Source organism: Aedes aegypti, chromosome 1 (assembly GCF_002204515.2).
Source record: "Aedes aegypti strain LVP_AGWG chromosome 1, AaegL5.0 Primary Assembly, whole genome shotgun sequence".
NCBI classification, from domain to species: domain Eukaryota; kingdom Metazoa; phylum Arthropoda; class Insecta; order Diptera; family Culicidae; genus Aedes; species Aedes aegypti.
The window spans coordinates 54,279,822-54,297,054 of NC_035107.1; the positions used below are offsets into that span (position 1 = coordinate 54,279,822).

Genomic DNA, 17,233 nt, shown 5'->3' on the forward strand with positions numbered 1-17,233 from the left:
AGTCACTAACAGCCCAATCATTCTTAGCCTTACGAGGGTTTAGAAATAAGCAACTGAGAGGGGGTGTAGATCATAGTAGCAGTTGCTAATCAAAGCAACAGTTGACCAACTGTCTTATGCTATAAATAGCTGTAATCGTCATACTTCTTTCATTCTTCAATAAACCTTCAAACAAGAAACATCAAGCTTTCAATACTATCACTATCACTTTCGAGCTATCAATATCACTTTGATTTGACAACCAACAGCAATGATGCGACATCGCACTCTAGATCATAATCACTGCGGAATGAGTGATCGCGTGGTAATTATCCATGCTATTACTGTTTTTCAGTGACCAACAAATAGTTTCAACCTATCTGCAACACTGTCAAAAACATCGTACTGATAAATTGCCATTTAAACTGCTTAATTTAAGGCTAAACTTAACCCATCATGGTATCCATAGTCTATCGCCATCAATGCACTTATGATGGAGTAGACAGCATGATATTGATATGATGTAGATTGATCCGAATTGTATCGTAGTCGGCCTTTACAAATTAGCAAATTTTAACCGTTGATAGTGACAGCGAGCAACTCTGTCTCCCATTGGTGATAGAGATCCATCATTTTTTTTTTTTTTTGCTTTAAAAGAACGAGCTACACACTCGGTTACCAAGGGCTATTTGGGCAAGGTCATAAGTTATGCGAGAAATTACCTGAAATGCTACGGGAAAGTATTTTTTTTTATTTTGTTAAAATATTGCAACCGTTACCAGTGCTACTTGGGCGATTTTGTCAGCCCTTTTTCTTCGAGAACTATTTGTTATCACCGTTTTGATACATAATTCCCATAATTTATTCATGTTCAAGTTACTATGAATAGACCTGGCATTGAGAAGAAAGAACTTTGATAAATTGTTTGTATTCTGGAATGCGGGGCTGGCCATCTATGCATCTATCATCCTTTTTTTTGGAAAAAAGGCGTCCACAAGGCTCTGGCCCCGGCTCTGTCAGAGACATAGCTTGTTTAAAACTGTATGGCTTTGATCTAATTAGTGATGATGATGAAAGCAACACAGTGATCATAGTAGCCAAGATCCTTACACTGTTAGTTGACGTTGTGTAATTTGTTAGAAAATTAGTTCATTCCCGAAATACACTCTAATCAGTATAGACGTGTTTTGGCCCGGAAAAACTCTGAAGAAATAGTCTTGGTCGAAGTTCGGAAAATCGTTCGGAGGAGTTCCAACAAGATGAGTGATCTGAAGACGTCCTTCGAGAAACTTGATGATACCAACTACGCGGTGTGGAAATTTCGTATGGAGCTTCTGTTGATTCAAGATGACCTGCTGAGCGTCGCTTGGAGCGTCGTTAAGAAGCCTGAAGATCCACCGGCAGCTTGGACCATGATGCCAAGGCACGATCGCTGATTGGACTCAACGTTAAAGACAGTCAACTTTTACATATAATTCGAGCCAAAACGAGTAAGCAGATGTGGGACGCGTTACGAACATACCACGAACGGTCATCTTTGGCGAGCAAGGTCCATGTTCTTCGAAAGCTGTGTTCCCAGAGATTTTTTGGAAGGAGGAAGCATGTCCGATCATTTGAACGAGATAACTTGCCTAGCTAACCGACTAATCGCGATGGGAGAAGAGCTGAAAGATCACTGGATAGTGGCCATGGTTCTATCAAGCTTAGCGGAATCGTATGGAAGTCTTATTACGGCGTTGGAGAGTCGATCTGAAGCGGATTTAACACTCGAATTTGTGAAAGGAAAACTACTTGATGAATGGAGGCGGCGCGAAGAAAATCAATCCATTGAAAAGGTGTTATGCAGCCCACAGACGCTCAGACGGTTTGACCAACATTGACTCCGCCCCCAAGTTAGTCAAACCGATTTATGTTTCTGCAACCGTTTGACCGACTGTCAAAGTTTGTTGCAGCAACACCATATTTCTTCGCATGTTTTGAATGCTCTCGGCAAGCCTAGTGAATATGTGATTGTTATTTTTTTCGATTTCTGTGACTGTGGGGGTGAATATTTCTATAGCAATAATCGTTGTGAGAAAAAGCAGAACTCTCAGTATTTAAATACTGGAAGAAATGGATATTGAGAAGGAATTACAATTACAATTCGCACGAAGTATTCCGGCAGAACTCTAAAATTATGAGGGATCTCTATCGGGGATTATTCTCAGCAGTCATCGAAATGAGAATGGCTATGGCAATTTCTTCAAAGTTTGTATCCGTAGTCTTTAGCGGTTTCCTCTAGTTATTCTACTTTGAAGTCTTTCCAGAACCATTGATTATACTAGGGATTCCATCAGAAAGTCCTCCTGGGATTCTACCAGGAATTTCATCAACAATTCCTCTAGAAATTTATCCACAGATTTACCCGGAAATTCCTCCGAGGAAAATTCTTCAGGCTGGCTTTCTTCAAGAGGTTCCTTCAAAGATTTTTCTGCGAATTATTCAAAGATTCCTTTATTTCCTTTAAAAGTTATATCATTATTCAGGAATCACATAAGGAATTATTTCAGATACTTCTCAATCAACATATCACCAGAAATTCCCATAAGGATTTCACCAGAACTTTTTTCAGGGCTTCTCCTATGACTCCTCCATAAATTCAACCAAAAGGAATTTCTTCAGCGACCCTTTCTTGTAATTTTCTCTACAGAGTCCTCCAGAGATTAACCCAAAAACTTCCAAGGGATTTATTCATCCAATGCTTCCTTCAAGAATTCCTACAAAATATCCTCCACAGATGTATTTAGGAATTCCTCCATCGAAACTTCAAGAAATTCTATACAGATTATAAAAGGATTTTTTTCCTGCGCTTTTACTAGGATTTCATCTAGAAATTTTTATAGAGAGTGCTCAAGAAATTATTACAGGAATTCCATCAATAATTCCACCAGGAATTTCACCTATGTATCAAAAACCTTTCCCTAGGAACACCTCCAAAAAAATCTTCAGTGTTTAACCCAAACATTCTTCCAGAGATTCCTACGCAATTTTTGCTAGAATTTCCTTCAAAAATTCCTACAGAAATACATGTAGAGATTCACTTCAGGAACTCTTACAGTGATTCCACCCAAAATTTCTCCCAGGATTCATTAAAGAATTCCTCTTGAGATTTCACCAGGAAGCTTTCGGGAATTCAGCAAGAAATACTGCAAAAGAATTTGCCCAGGTTACTTTCAGGGGATTCTTCAATAAATCATTTTATGCATTCTTCCAGTGTTTCCTTAAAAGATTTCTCTTTGTATCCCTTAAGGAAACCTACGAGGCATTCGACCTCGAATTTTTGAAGGAATTACTTTAAGAATCTACCGGATATTTCTCCGAGGATTCCTAAAGGAATTTATCCAGCAATTCCTTCCAGTATATCTTGGAGTATTTTTTTCCATGGAATCCACCAGGAATTACCTTAGAGAATCCTGTAGAAACTCCTTCAGAGATTGCTTTAAAAGTTCTTACGGAGATGTATTAAGGAATTTCCCCAGTGAATTTCTCCTGTGTTTTCTTTGGTGATTCCTCCAATGATTTCAGTATAAATTATTCCATGATTTTGTCCAGAAATTTTCCAAAAAATCCTTCAAGGGATTCAACATGAAGTTCAACTCTCGTGGAATTGCTGGTCGATTCACTCGCGGTTTTCCAGAAAAAAAAAGTCTTTTGAACTTGCGTTTTTTTTATTAATACCCTGGAGGAATTTCAGATAATCCTGAAAAATTCGAAGGAGAAAAATCCTAGTCAAATCATTGAAGTATTTTCTGGTAGAACTTCTGGCGAAGCTGTATTAGATTTTTCTGGTAAAGAATTTCTAGCGAAACTCTATTGATATTCTTAACCCTGGAAGAACTCATGGCGAAATTTCTAAAAAAATATCATTCCGGAAGAAATAGTTAGAGAAAATACTGGTGAAATCTCTGAAGGAACCGAAAGATTTTTTTCCAGAATGTTTTGGCAGAACTTTTAGAAGATTTTATTGAATTTCCGGTAAAATCACCGGAAAAATATTGGTGAAGCTTCTGAAAGAATTTTTAGTGGAACCCTATGAGAATTTCAGCTCATTCCTTGAAGATTTTCATGATGGAAATCATAGAGAATTACCTGGGCGAATTTCAGATCCAATCCATGGATGAACCTCTGGTGGAATCCTTAGAGAAATTCTTGGAGGGTTTTTAGTTGGAATGCCTAGAGGAAATCCTAGCAAGATTTTCGAAGCAATTCCTGGTGGATTCAATGAACGAATTCTCAGAGGAATCGCTGAAGGAATTCCTTTTTTGAATTTTAGGAGGAACTCCTCATAGAGTCACTTGAGGATATACTGATGGATTCCCTAATTACTTGTGAAATCTTTATAAGACATTTGTGGTAAAATTGCTGAAATAATTTCTGGAAACCCCCAAGAATCTCTGAAGATATTTTGTGATTTTGCCTTGAGAAATTCCCGATGGAATCTGTAGAGTTATTCCGGTGATAAAATCCTATGACATTTCCGGAAAAATTTTAGGAGTAATTCCTGATAACCCTTGAGTATCCTTGGAGATATTTATTCCTTGAAGAATTTTTGGGAGGCATCCCATCTGAGTGGTTGGAGTCCGCGGCTACAAAGCAACGCCATGCTGAAGGTGTTTGGGTTCGATTCCCGGTCAATCAAGGATCTTTTCGTAAAGGAAATTTCCTTGACTTCCTTGGGCATCGAGTATCATCGTACTTGCCACACGATATACGAATGTGAAAATGGCAACTTTGGCAAAGAAAGCTCTCAGTTAATAACTGTGGAAGTTCTCATAAGAACACTAAGCTGAGAAGCCGGATCTGTCCCAGTGGGGACGTTAATGCCAAGAAGAAGAAGAATTCTTGCAGGAACTCCAGATGAAATCATAGGAGGAACTCCTGATGAAATCCTTTGAAGAATTCCCTATGGGATCACTACAGGAACTCCTGATGAAAACCCTGGAGGAATTCCTGATATAATTCCTGCTGGAACTCCTGATAGAATGCCTAGAGAAATTTCTTATGATATCCCTAGAACATAGGTTCCCAAACTTTTTGGTTGCGCGACCCACCTAGTCAACAAGCGTATTCCTTGCGACCCACCAGCGAAAAATAGTTCAGTGGCATGTCACTTATTATTTTGTTGTGAATTGGATTTGATGACAAGACGTAATTAACATTAACTATGGTGGATTAAAACTACACTGAAAAAAATCTTTTCTTTTTATAATGCACAACTGATTGTTACAACTTCAAAATATTAACATAAAAAATTCATATAACAACACTAAGAATTGTTTGAAAATCTAGACGCCTATCAAAATTCAATAAAAACCGCAAAACTAATAGTCGCAACAGTCGATCTTCCATTGTTCAATATTGAGTCACTGAACCACACTGGATCAATATTTTTTTAATCGAATTTGCATGTACCTCACATGTTTTTATGACCTGAAGCCTGAAAGTTTGAATATATTCTGTCTAAGAATATTAGATATTATCAAATTTAAGGCTTATTTTACTACCTATTTCAAGAAAAGCTAATTTTGCAGCTAAAACTGTCGCATGTGAAGGAAATTTTCTCCGACAGAATATTTATTATTCTTCCAAACACAAAATCTTAGCCCAAATGTTAAACTTGTTCGTAGAAATATCTGAGTAGCATGAAGGCTCAATAATATTTGAGATTTTGACACCGTGAATCATACTGGAAATCCAAAAATATCATTAGTACTATGAAGTTCCTCTCAAACAGCCCTAAAAAAAAAATGTTCCATTTCTCGATATTTCCATAGGTGGATAATTCCTTTAACTCATGGAAGTTCGATTGTAGAATAAGTATGTATGTATTAAGAAAGAACAACTAAAGAATAAAACTGTTTGTGGTTCTATTTCTGACAACCTTTTCTTTAGTAATTATTCGAATGTTCTTAGCTGTAGAATAGTATTGATAGTTACAACTGACTCAATGCCTGATCACCGGAAGAAACTGTTTTAGTAATAATATGATAAATAAGTTGCAACAAGTGGCCAAAATTTTAGGAAACATAAAAAACTCTGGAATTCAATTCATATATTGGATTTTTTTCGCGACCCACCATAGACTGGCTCACGACCCCCCAGGTGGTCGCGACCCACAGTTTGGGAAACTATGCCCTAGAAGGTCCTGATGGAATTCGTAGGTGAACTCTTGATATAAACTCTGGAAGAACTCCTAATAGAATCTCGGAAGAAATGCTAGCTGGAATCTCTGAAGGAACTCTTGATGGAATTCCTGGAGGAACTCGTGATGAAATCCTCAGAAGAACTCTAATGGTAGCCCTAAAGGTACTCCTAATAGAATCCGTATTGGAATTCCTGATAGATTCCCTAGAGGAACTCTTGATGGAATCCTTGGAGGAATCAGTTGCGAATCGTAACCTCATGTTCTACCTGTTCTATGATTCTAAAAATGACTACTTCGACAAATTTAGAATATAAATCAAAAAGCAGTCAAAGAGTAAATTATTGAAATCGTCCTTTCTAACAAATCTCTGCTCATTGCATGCAAATTTGTTACTGAAATTCAAGAATTTATATTCGCGGGACAGTTAGATTAGAGGTTAGGGAATCGCCACTGGGAGAATATAAAGATATTCGGGTTTATTCTACGACTGGCGTGAGGTGACAATTGTCGGTGTCGTATAGCGAGGTGACAATTCTCGACTCGAGTGAAGTGACTCGCCGTGCAAATCAAATGGAGAGTCACTTCACTCGAGTCGACAATTGTCACCTCGCTATACGACACCGACAATTGTCACCTCACGCCACTCGTAGAATAAGCCCAATTGTAAGAGGAACTCCTGATAGAATCAAGGGGTCCCGATGAAATCTCTAGATGAACTCCGCATGAAATATCTGGAGGAATTCCTGATAAGTTTCTTGAAGGAACTGTGACAGTTTTCCTATTAGGTGTAGGATTCTGTCTAATGGAGCGCAACGCAAAAATGCTAAATCTCTAAACTAAATGACCACTGAGGGAAAAAATGGTCAATCGGGTGGTAACACACCTGTATGCTCAAAGTTTTGCTATTCCGGCTAGCCACTCAAATTGTTTGAGACGTGCGAGCAGCCGATTGGCCAAGGCAATGGGAAAAGCAATGATCAACTCAATTCTAACTATAAATGACAAGGGATGAAGTTGTTACTTAATGAAACTGACCGCTCATGATTAACTTATATCTATTCTACATACTTTTCTGGCATTCGTCTTAAGCCTATCACGAACCGGTGGGGGCCCCTTGCTGCATTCGCTGCATCGGCGATGTTGTGGCGGTCGTTGATCCCTCCCTGCACCAGCTATGCAACTAGCCTCACAACACTGCTACCCGCAACACTCTCTCGCTCTCACGCAAAGCCATAAAATGTCGCACGGCTCCTGGAGTCACACCGAACGGTGTCGCATGGTCCTGTGTCGTGTGAGAGAGTTTCCAGCGTAATGCACCACTCTCAGCCTTCGGGTTCCCATGCAACGCTACAGTCTGTACTCGGCTCTTGAAAGGGCTGTGTGCACGTGCACTCGTCGTTCGCTGCTCCAGCGGTCGACGATATGCAGTTGGTGGTCGTTCCTGTGATGAGGCCGGCCTGGACGGCAAGGAATGGATGGTAGCTGCCGTGGTAGAGCCAATATATTGGTGGGCTGCAAATAAAAGGCCTTCTGTTGAAGGGCCACGACGCATGGTTAGGCACCGTTGATCTGTAGCATGTTTGCCGGAATTTACCTGTTGAAGGCCTTGTCGCCCTTATGTTGGGAAATGGCTCAGCTTGTTCAAGCTTCACGGGGTTTGCCAGCAGACACTATTTTGTGCGGCGTTCCGTTTCGTTTGGGCCGAATGATGTCTAGAACTCGTAATCTGGCCTATGTGGTTCCTAATGAGCACGCAAGAGTGTTTTAAAGCATGTAGTTTTAAAAGCTTTCGCATTACCTGTTTGTGCGAGATGGTATTGATCATTGACCACTGGCACGTGGTCAGCACATGGTGCATTCACCTACACAAAACAATAGTTCGGTTAGGATGGATAAGGTGAGGTTGTGCACTGCATTTTACCTTCAGTTATTCGTGATCCTAATTTGCACCATCAGTAAGGACATGCTTTGTTTGATGCACTTTTGGATTTAACATGCACTTAACTCGCACTAGGCAGGCAACCATTTGCATCGACTATACAGAGCACTCTGGAGCATGCTTTTGTTTCAGGTCCACCAGTCGGCTCAATATTATCTGGCTCCGTGTATTGCGACTGTGCGGGTATTGGAGATCGAAGCAGTTTTGATCGATTTGCTTGTAGTATGCGAGAGAATGTAGATGATGTGATGTGTAGTAATCTGCGTTTATTGATGGCTTGTATGCACTCCAAGAAAACAATTTACATTTTGTCGGCATAATTTCGATAATTGGTAACACAACATCATACAAAGGGTTACGAAATTTTTGCGAATGCTGCATTCGCAAAAATTTCGTCTATCTGCTGATGATCAGGTCTTGGTGAGGCTAATTGATTTTTATGCTATCTAACAATCTCGAACAGATCATCTCTTAGTTGTACATCGAGTATTGCGTCTAGTTCTTATATTTCTACGGTACTTCACTACAGATCTTATTAGCTAACGGTATGCTTGTTCTTGGTTACACGTTTCGTGCCAGATCAATTCAAGAAACTAATGTCTTCACCGCTGCAGCTGCGCTGCGGAATATCTCTAATGCTACTTCTAGTTCTACACTATGATTAGGGCCAATTGCGTCGCCAACACCTGAGTTACGATTTAGTTGTTGGGCGCCAGAAATTTTGCCAAGAAAATACATTTCAAATTATATTGGGATTATTGTGTGAGCTGCATTATATTTCATTACTAAACAGCATAGGATATATATCTGAGTCATGAGAAGTTTGAGTAAGCAATAAGCGTTAATTTCATATTATTCCAGACTTTAGTGAGTGATCTTTTTTTTTTTTTTTCCGGAGTAAGCGATTACTATTGTTGATATGGGATCGAAAGCGTGCATTGGAGTGTAGGCTTTCGTCCTGCAACTTCAGTCTGAATGCCGTGTGGCCGAGGTGCTCAAGACTACTTGCTGTGCCAAGGATGCCTGCTGAGACGTTTCGCCTTCTCGTCAGTAGCAATCATTTTCTGGTGGCGAAATACTCGTAGTCGGGCAGTGGTAATTAATCTCTCCGGATAATGTCGTAGACTGGTAGCTATCCGGTATCGATGTTTTCCTGGCAGATGTTGCTCCTTGTTGACAGGGAAGTGCTGTGGACATAGCTGAACGTTTTGGGCGGTTATGGTTTTGTTGCTTGCTGACGACGAGGTTTCTGTAATGTTGTAGGGCCTTCAAATCAGTCAGCAAACGAGTTCGTTGGCGTGGTCGCTCTTGGTCAGACTATGGAGAGTCATTTTCATAGCTGGTTCCTTTGACGATTAGTCAGATTTGATGTCCTTCGAATGGTAAACACCCGTTTTTGTGGTTCTGATGTCTTCCAACAGGTAATTGTTGCATCCATGAACTTGACGTACTATACAGGGGATGAATTTTGCACCAAGTTTTTTCGTCCGATGTTCAGCTGCATTTGACAATTCGAAGGATCTTCTCCATACTATCTCTCCAACCTCGAAGCTTCTGTTTCGTGCTCGTAAATCGTACCTTTGTTTGCTTGTGTCATGGGCGGTCTTGATTTTCGTTAGCACGAAGTGTTGAATGTTCTGTATACGCCGGATTCGTGCTTTCTGTGTGGCAGTTGGATCGTCTGATGAATTAAGTTTTGCTAACGGGTATTGGTCGGTGTATAATATGTGGTCCCTACCAAAGTTGCAAAAATAGGGACTGCATCCGAGGGTCTCGTGCTTGGCTGTGTTTATCGCACAAACTACTTGCTGAATGTGCACATCCCAGTCCCTTTGGTCTTCCTCAAGCAGGGCTCTTACACAAGTAATCAATGTCCGGTTGGTTCTTTCGGCGGCATTGCACATAGGTGTATAGAAGGCCGTTCTCATGTGGATTACATTGTAGCGTTTGAGCAGGCTCTGGAATACCTGTGATAGGAATTGTGAACCAGAGTCAGAAACAATGATCCTCGGAGTTGAAAACCTGAGAAAGACGTATTGTTCCAGGAACGTGGTCATTTTTTGAGCATTGGCCGTGCGAAACGGTTCGGTTATCACGAATTTTGTTATCCAGTCCACTATCACCAAAAGCACAGTATTTCCTTTCGTGGATCTGGTAAGTGGTCCAATCCAGTCAATTGAAATCAGCTCCCATGGTAATTGTGCAGGTTTTGGGTTGCCTAGATTAGGAGTTAGAGTTGTGTTGGGTGCTTTACTAGCTTTGCAAACTTCGCAAGATTGTACATATTTCCATATATCGTTGGCCATTTGGGGCCAATAATAATCTCGCTGGATACGTTTGACTGTGCGATCGCCTCCCAGATGAGCTGCCGTTGGAACATCATGAAATCGGTGTATTAAGTCAAGACGTTGATTAGTTGGAACGACTTTTTTCCAGCGATGAGCTTTGCTTCCCACCTCGTCCTTAATGATGCAGTTTTTGTACAGATGTTCACCTATGATCCTAAAGTCAGGGAATTTGTCTTTATTGGTTTGAACTTCTTTGACTAATTTGTCAAACCATGGGTCGGCTGATGTAGAGACTGCATTCACGATTTCTACTCGACTAAGGCAATCTGGCACTATGTTGGAACTGCCTTTACGGTATTTAATATCGAAAGAGTACGCATTCATTCGTAAAATCCATCTAGCTAAAAGCGAAGTAGGGTTCTTCATCGTCATAAGGTAAGTGAGACTTGAATGGTCGCAGTAGACTGTAAAATGCGTACCTTCGATGTATCCGCGAAACTTTTCGATGGAACGAATTACGGCAAGACACTCACGTTGCGTCACCGAGTATTTTCTCTCGGAGGATGATAATTTTTGCGAGAAGTAGCATATCACCTTTTCTTGGCCTTCAGTTTCCTGCGTAAGTACTCCTCCTATGGCGACATCAGATGCATCGCAAGCAATTGCAAAAGGCTTGCTGTAATCCGGTGGTGCGAGTATTGGAGCCGATGTTAGGTGGGATTTGAGAGTTTGAAAAGCTTTCTCGCAATCATCTGTCCACTTGAATTTGATCTTTGCCTTGGTCAATTCTGTAAGTGGAGCAGCCGTTTTCGAGAAGTCCTTAATGAATCTCCGGTACCAACCGCACATGCCGATGAAACGTTGAATTTCCTTTTTACTGGTTGGCGTAGGAAATTTGCTGATTGCCTCTACCTTTTCTTCATCCACATGCCAGCCAGTTTCATCAAGGACGTACCCCAGGTATTTCAAGCTTTTCCGACAGAATGCTGATTTTTCCGCATTTATGGTCAAACCAGCAGCTTTCAACCTGCGTGCGATTTCATGTAGCAGCTCTAGATGTTCTTCAAAAGAATTGGTGGCCAGCACGAGGTCGTCTAAGTAGACAAAAACTTTTGGTTCGAGATCTATGAATAAATGATTCATGACCCGTGAAAGTGCTTGACTAGCTGTTGAGAGACCGAAGGGCACCACTGTGAACTGGTAGTGCCCACGCTGGGGAATAGTGAAAGCAGTTTTCTGTTTTGATTCCTCTTCAAGTGGTATCTGCCAAAACGCTGATTCTAAATCAATTGACGAAAGATATTTGGATCCACTCAGATTGTTCACGATGGATGCTATTTGGGGAATAGGATACGCTTCCTGAACCAGAACAGAATTCAATTTCCGGGCATCCAGGCACAGCCGCATAGAGCCATCTTTTTTCTTCACAGCTACCGTTGCGTTATTCCAGGGACAGCAAACTGCTTCTTCTATTACCCCTAGTGATAGCATTCTGTCCACTTCTTTATTTAGGTCATCTAATACGAATTTGGACATTGGATAATATTTTTGCTTAAAAGGAGATGCCTTCCCAGTATCTATTTTGTGGCAATATATGTTGGTCCTACCTAATCGACCCTGATTTCCTGATGTTGGAAATGTTCGAATTGCTTGCTGGAGATCTTGTTGTTGTCTTGTCGTCAGTGTCCCAATGACTGAGCATTCCGATGTCATGTTCTCCGTGATTCCACAGATAACAGGTTTTACCCCGAATTTATCCCAGAAATCCATGCCCAAAATCAATATGGGCGGCATTGATTCGATGAAAAGCATGGGCAATGTTACGTTCTTGTTATTGTAAGCGATCGGCACATGTGAATAGAATGAGACTGTATGCGGAGAATTGTCAGCTGTTTTTATTTCTCCTATAACAGGAAATTTACTCAGGCCAAGTTCGTCAGCAATTTTGGATAGGGAACCTCCTATGAGACTGCATGTTGCGCCACTGTCAAGTAGTCCACGCAGCTTTCGTCCTAGAATTGATATTGAGGCATAAGGACGGTTATCTTTGTTGTCTGCATTTATGATTATGGATTCCGCTTTCTTGAAAGCGGGAATGTTGTTGAGTAAGGGAACGTCAACCTTTTCGGGAGATCCCACCCCCTTTACTGCGGGTTCTCCCAATTCCGGTTTCCCGGAACCTGAGAGGCATTGTGGGCTTCTAATTGTCGCCAACGTAAGATACAGGCATCGCAGTTACGCGTAGTGCAACCCTTCTTTCCGCAGCTGTAGCAGAAAAGAAAACGTTTCGGGTTAGGGCATCTTAAGTAGGTATGACCAGGACTCTCGCATTGCCAACAGATGATTGCTGTTGCTAAATCTCTGCTGCTGATTTCTCCAGCCGATGCTTGAGGTACATTTTCAGACGATCGCCCTCTCCAGTTGGTCGCTCGCAGAGCGCTCACTTCTTCCACCGAGTTTCTCGCTGCTTCGTTTCGGAAAGCTAAATCTAGCTGGAAGGCTTCTCGTTCCATGATATTTGCTGAATCCGGTTCTTCCTCTACATCTTGATTCAGTTCCATCATATTGACTTGCGCGGCTCCAAATTGTCTATTTTGCAGGGGCCGATTAACACTCTCCATTCTATTTAAGACCGGCCGCTGGGATATGGTCTGTTCAGGGCGAGACGCTAACGCTCGTGCAGTTGCTGGAGCACGTCCTCGAATAGAGTAGGACCGTGACACCTCAAAATCCTTGCATACTGTGACGAGATCTCTGACACAGGTGGATCGCGAGGCTGCAGCGATCGGCGAAAAATCCGAATTCAAATGTGATTTCAGAATAAACAGTTTCTCAGCTTCTGAAATTGCCGGTTCTACGATTTCGAATGCCGCCACCAAATCTCTATAAAAATTTGTGAACGGCTCATTCGGTCCCTGGAATCGTAAATACAAATCTTGTTTGACTATCTCTGAATAGTTTGGAGGCAAGAACTCCTGTTTGATCTCCGCTTTGAAGATCTCCCATGTCGTTAGATCGAGGTACGAGCGTGTGTACCACTGAAGAGCACGGCCTTTCAGAAGATGCTTGATTGAGCGAAGTAGTGATTGGTCATCCATACCTTCCGTGACGGCATAGGTATTCACTTGATTCAAAAATTCTCCTAACTTCACGATGTTGTTTTCTCCAGCGTATTCGAATGGCCATTTGTGAACTGGTTGCTGAAACCGATTGGAAATAGGTTGTTGAAGGGATCTCGGTGTATTAGGCCTATATAAGACGCCAGCTGGTGGTGTTGGAATGTTTCTGCGGGAATCTTGAGCCATCCCGGATTCTCGCTGTATCTGAGGACCCCAGTATCCAGATATGGATCCATAGGTGTAGTTTGGGGCGGGGTTCGCTTGCTGTTGCACCGCAGCCAAGCTTTGCTGTTGCTGCTGATGTTGTAACTGCCATTCTAATTGCTGTCGTCTGTGTTGCTCCTGCTGAAGTTGCTGCTCCAACTGTTGCTGCTGCAATTGCATCTGATTCAAAAGCAGATGAAGGCTCTGCTCTTGCTGAAATCCTTGCTGTTGTTCATGCTGTAGACGTTGCTCTTGATGGTTTGGAGGTTGACGGAGTTCGGGAGGATCCTGAAGAGATTGCTGCGGTATGAACTGCTGCTGTTGTTGTTTTTGATCGAGGAATTGTTGTTGTTGATGTGTATCGAGAATCCTTTTATCCTGATTTGAAGAGCCTTGCTGAATGTTCTCATTTTGTAGTTCTTGTTGAAGTTCTCGTTCTAATAGTTTTTGCTGCTTCCCTGCTTCGTCGATGCTTGATTGGAGCTGAGCAATTTTCAACCGCTTCAGTGTTTCCGGGTCACTAGGAAGGTCTTCAGGATCTCCATTTCCATCGTGAGCGCCTGTGGTATTCTCCTGCAGGAATTCCTCGATTTGTTGAAGAGCGTTGCAAACTTTTGCTGCAGATTTTTTTGCATTTTCCAAGATCATGGAGTCCGATATGAGCGAAAGCCTAAACTTGTAATGCAGTAATCTTGACCTCAATGATGCCACCTGGATTTTGTTTCCTTGCTTGAAGGCTGTGTTCAAGGCGAGAAAGATTGGAGAAAGTGTTGTTTGGCAGTGGTATATGCTGTCCATGTCTGATGCCACGTGAGATGAATAACTAGGTGCCGGCGTCCCATTTCTCTCTCGGTCGATAAGCTGCTGCAATCTTGAGATTTTCCAGTCCAGATCCTTTCCTCGAATTCCCGTCGTGTTGCGTAAAAGAAGCTCGAAGTCTATCTCCTCCGGTGTAAGATGATTCCAGTCCATTGTGATGCACTTGCACCTGCACAGCTCACTACACTGTCCCAATCGCTGATCACTCACTTGACAGACGCGTACGCGAAGACAACCGAACGCGAACGTGGGTTTTTTAGTCTGGGCGCCAATGTGACAGTTTTCCTATTAGGTGTAGGATTCTGTCTAATGGAGCGCAACGCAAAAATGCTAAATCTCTAAACTAAATGACCACTGAGGGAAAAAATGGTCAATCGGGTGGTAACACACCTGTATGCTCAAAGTTTTGCTATTCCGGCTAGCCACTCAAATTGTTTGAGACGTGCGAGCAGCCGATTGGCCAAGGCAATGGGAAAAGCAATGATCAACTCAATTCTAACTATAAATGACAAGGGATGAAGTTGTTACTTAATGAAACTGACCGCTCATGATTAACTTATATCTATTCTACATACTTTTCTGGCATTCGTCTTAAGCCTATCACGAACCGGTGGGGGCCTCTTGCTGCATTCGCTGCATCGGCGATGTTGTGGCGGTCGTTGATCCCTCCCTGCACCAGCTATGCAACTAGCCTCACAACACTGCTACCCGCAACACTCTCTCGCTCTCACGCAAAGCCATAAAATGTCGCACGGCTCCTGGAGTCACACCGAACGGTGTCGCATGGTCCTGTGTCGTGTGAGAGAGTTTCCAGCGTAATGCACCACTCTCAGCCTTCGGGTTCCCATGCAACGCTACAGTCTGTACTCGGCTCTTGAAAGGGCTGTGTGCACGTGCACTCGTCGTTCGCTGCTCCAGCGGTCGACGATATGCAGTTGGTGGTCGTTCCTGTGATGAGGCCGGCCTGGACGGCAAGGAATGGATGGTAGCTGCCGTGGTAGAGCCAATATATTGGTGGGCTGCAAATAAAAGGCCTTCTGTTGAAGGGCCACGACGCATGGTTAGGCACCGTTGATCTGTAGCATGTTTGCCGGAATTTACCTGTTGAAGGCCTTGTCGCCCTTATGTTGGGAAATGGCTCAGCTTGTTCAAGCTTCACGGGGTTTGCCAGCAGACACTATTTTGTGCGGCGTTCCGTTTCGTTTGGGCCGAATGATGTCTAGAACTCGTAATCTGGCCTATGTGGTTCCTAATGAGCACGCAAGAGTGTTTTAAAGCATGTAGTTTTAAAAGCTTTCGCATTACCTGTTTGTGCGAGATGGTATTGATCATTGACCACTGGCACGTGGTCAGCACATGGTGCATTCACCTACACAAAACAATAGTTCGGTTAGGATGGATAAGGTGAGGTTGTGCACTGCATTTTACCTTCAGTTATTCGTGATCCTAATTTGCACCATCAGTAAGGACATGCTTTGTTTGATGCACTTTTGGATTTAACATGCACTTAACTCGCACTAGGCAGGCAACCATTTGCATCGACTATACAGAGCACTCTGGAGCATGCTTTTGTTTCAGGTCCACCAGTCGGCTCAATATTATCTGGCTCCGTGTATTGCGACTGTGCGGGTATTGGAGATCGAAGCAGTTTTGATCGATTTGCTTGTAGTATGCGAGAGAATGTAGATGATGTGATGTGTAGTAATCTGCGTTTATTGATGGCTTGTATGCACTCCAAGAAAACAATTTACATTTTGTCGGCATAATTTCGATAATTGGTAACAGAACTCCGGATAGAATCTCTTGAGGAATTCCGGGTGAAATCTCAGAAGAAACCCTGGAGGAATATCTTGGAGGAAATCTTAAATATATTGTTGAAGAAGCTCCTGATGGAGGAATTTCTGATGAAAATCGTAGATTAACTAGTGATGGAATCCCTAGAGGAACCACTGATAGAATCTCTGGAAGAATTCAAGGTGGAGTCTCTGAAGGAACTGCTGATGGAATTGCTGGAGAAACTTCTAATGGAATTGCTAGATATATTCCTGATGGAATCCCTGGAGAAGTTCCAGTTGCAATCGCTGAAGGAACTCCTGATAGAATCCCTGGTGAAATTTCTGATGAAACTCATGTAAGAATCTAGAAGAATTATTTATGACATTCCTAGAAGGAGTCCTGATGGAATTCCTCAAGGAATTCCTGATATAATCTCTGGAGGAAATTCAGGTGCAATCTCTGAAAGAACTCTGGAGGAACTCCTGATGCAGTCCCCAGAAGAAATCTGATGGAAGCCCTAAAGGTATTCCTGATAGTATCCCTATAGGAACTCCTGATGGAATCCTTGAATTAACTCCTGATGGAATCCTTGGAAGAACTCCTATCTATAGATATTCTTGAAGGAACTCCTAATCATTGGAGGGACTTCTGATGGAATCCCTTTAGGAACTCCTGATAAAATCCCTGGTAGAATTCCTGATAAGTTTCCAGATAGAACTCTTGATAGAATCCCTTGAGGAACTCCTCATAATATTTCTAGAAGAAACATTGATGGAATTCCTCGAGGAACATTTGATTTAATCTCTTGAAAAAATCCGGGTGAAATCTCAGAAGGAACTCTTGATGGAATCCCTGGAGGAACTCCTGATGAAATCTCCAGAAGAACTCCGATGAAAGCCCTAAAGGTACTCCCGATAGAATCCAG

At 42.1% G+C, this 17,233-nt stretch overlaps 1 protein-coding gene and 2 long non-coding RNA genes across 3 annotated transcripts; all 3 read right to left on the reverse strand.

Moving 5' to 3' along the window:
- Positions 1-7,240: 7,240 nt before the first annotated feature.
- On the reverse strand, positions 7,241-9,535 carry LOC110678505. Its single transcript, XR_002501677.1, has 4 exons — positions 8,085-9,535; positions 7,962-8,025; positions 7,758-7,905; positions 7,241-7,693 (listed from the first exon to the last, which is right to left on the reverse strand). It is a non-coding gene; the product is annotated as an uncharacterized LOC110678505 (long non-coding RNA).
- Positions 9,536-12,534: 2,999 nt separating this feature from the next.
- On the reverse strand, positions 12,535-12,954 carry LOC110674259. Its single transcript, XM_021838526.1, has one exon. It carries the CDS (start codon positions 12,952-12,954, stop codon positions 12,535-12,537), a length of 420 nt encoding a protein of 139 aa, XP_021694218.1.
- A 2,372-nt stretch (positions 12,955-15,326) lies between these two features.
- LOC110678524 lies at positions 15,327-16,311 on the reverse strand. The gene is made up of 4 exons (XR_002501686.1): positions 15,961-16,311; positions 15,838-15,901; positions 15,634-15,781; positions 15,327-15,569 (listed from the first exon to the last, which is right to left on the reverse strand). It is a non-coding gene; the product is annotated as an uncharacterized LOC110678524 (long non-coding RNA).
- Between the last annotated feature and the right edge of the window lie 922 nt (positions 16,312-17,233).

Coding starts and splice junctions, on each gene's coding strand:
- LOC110674259 (XM_021838526.1), bottom strand. CDS start 12,954: ATGATGGAACTGAATCAAGATGTAGAGGAAGAACCGGATTCAGCAAAT.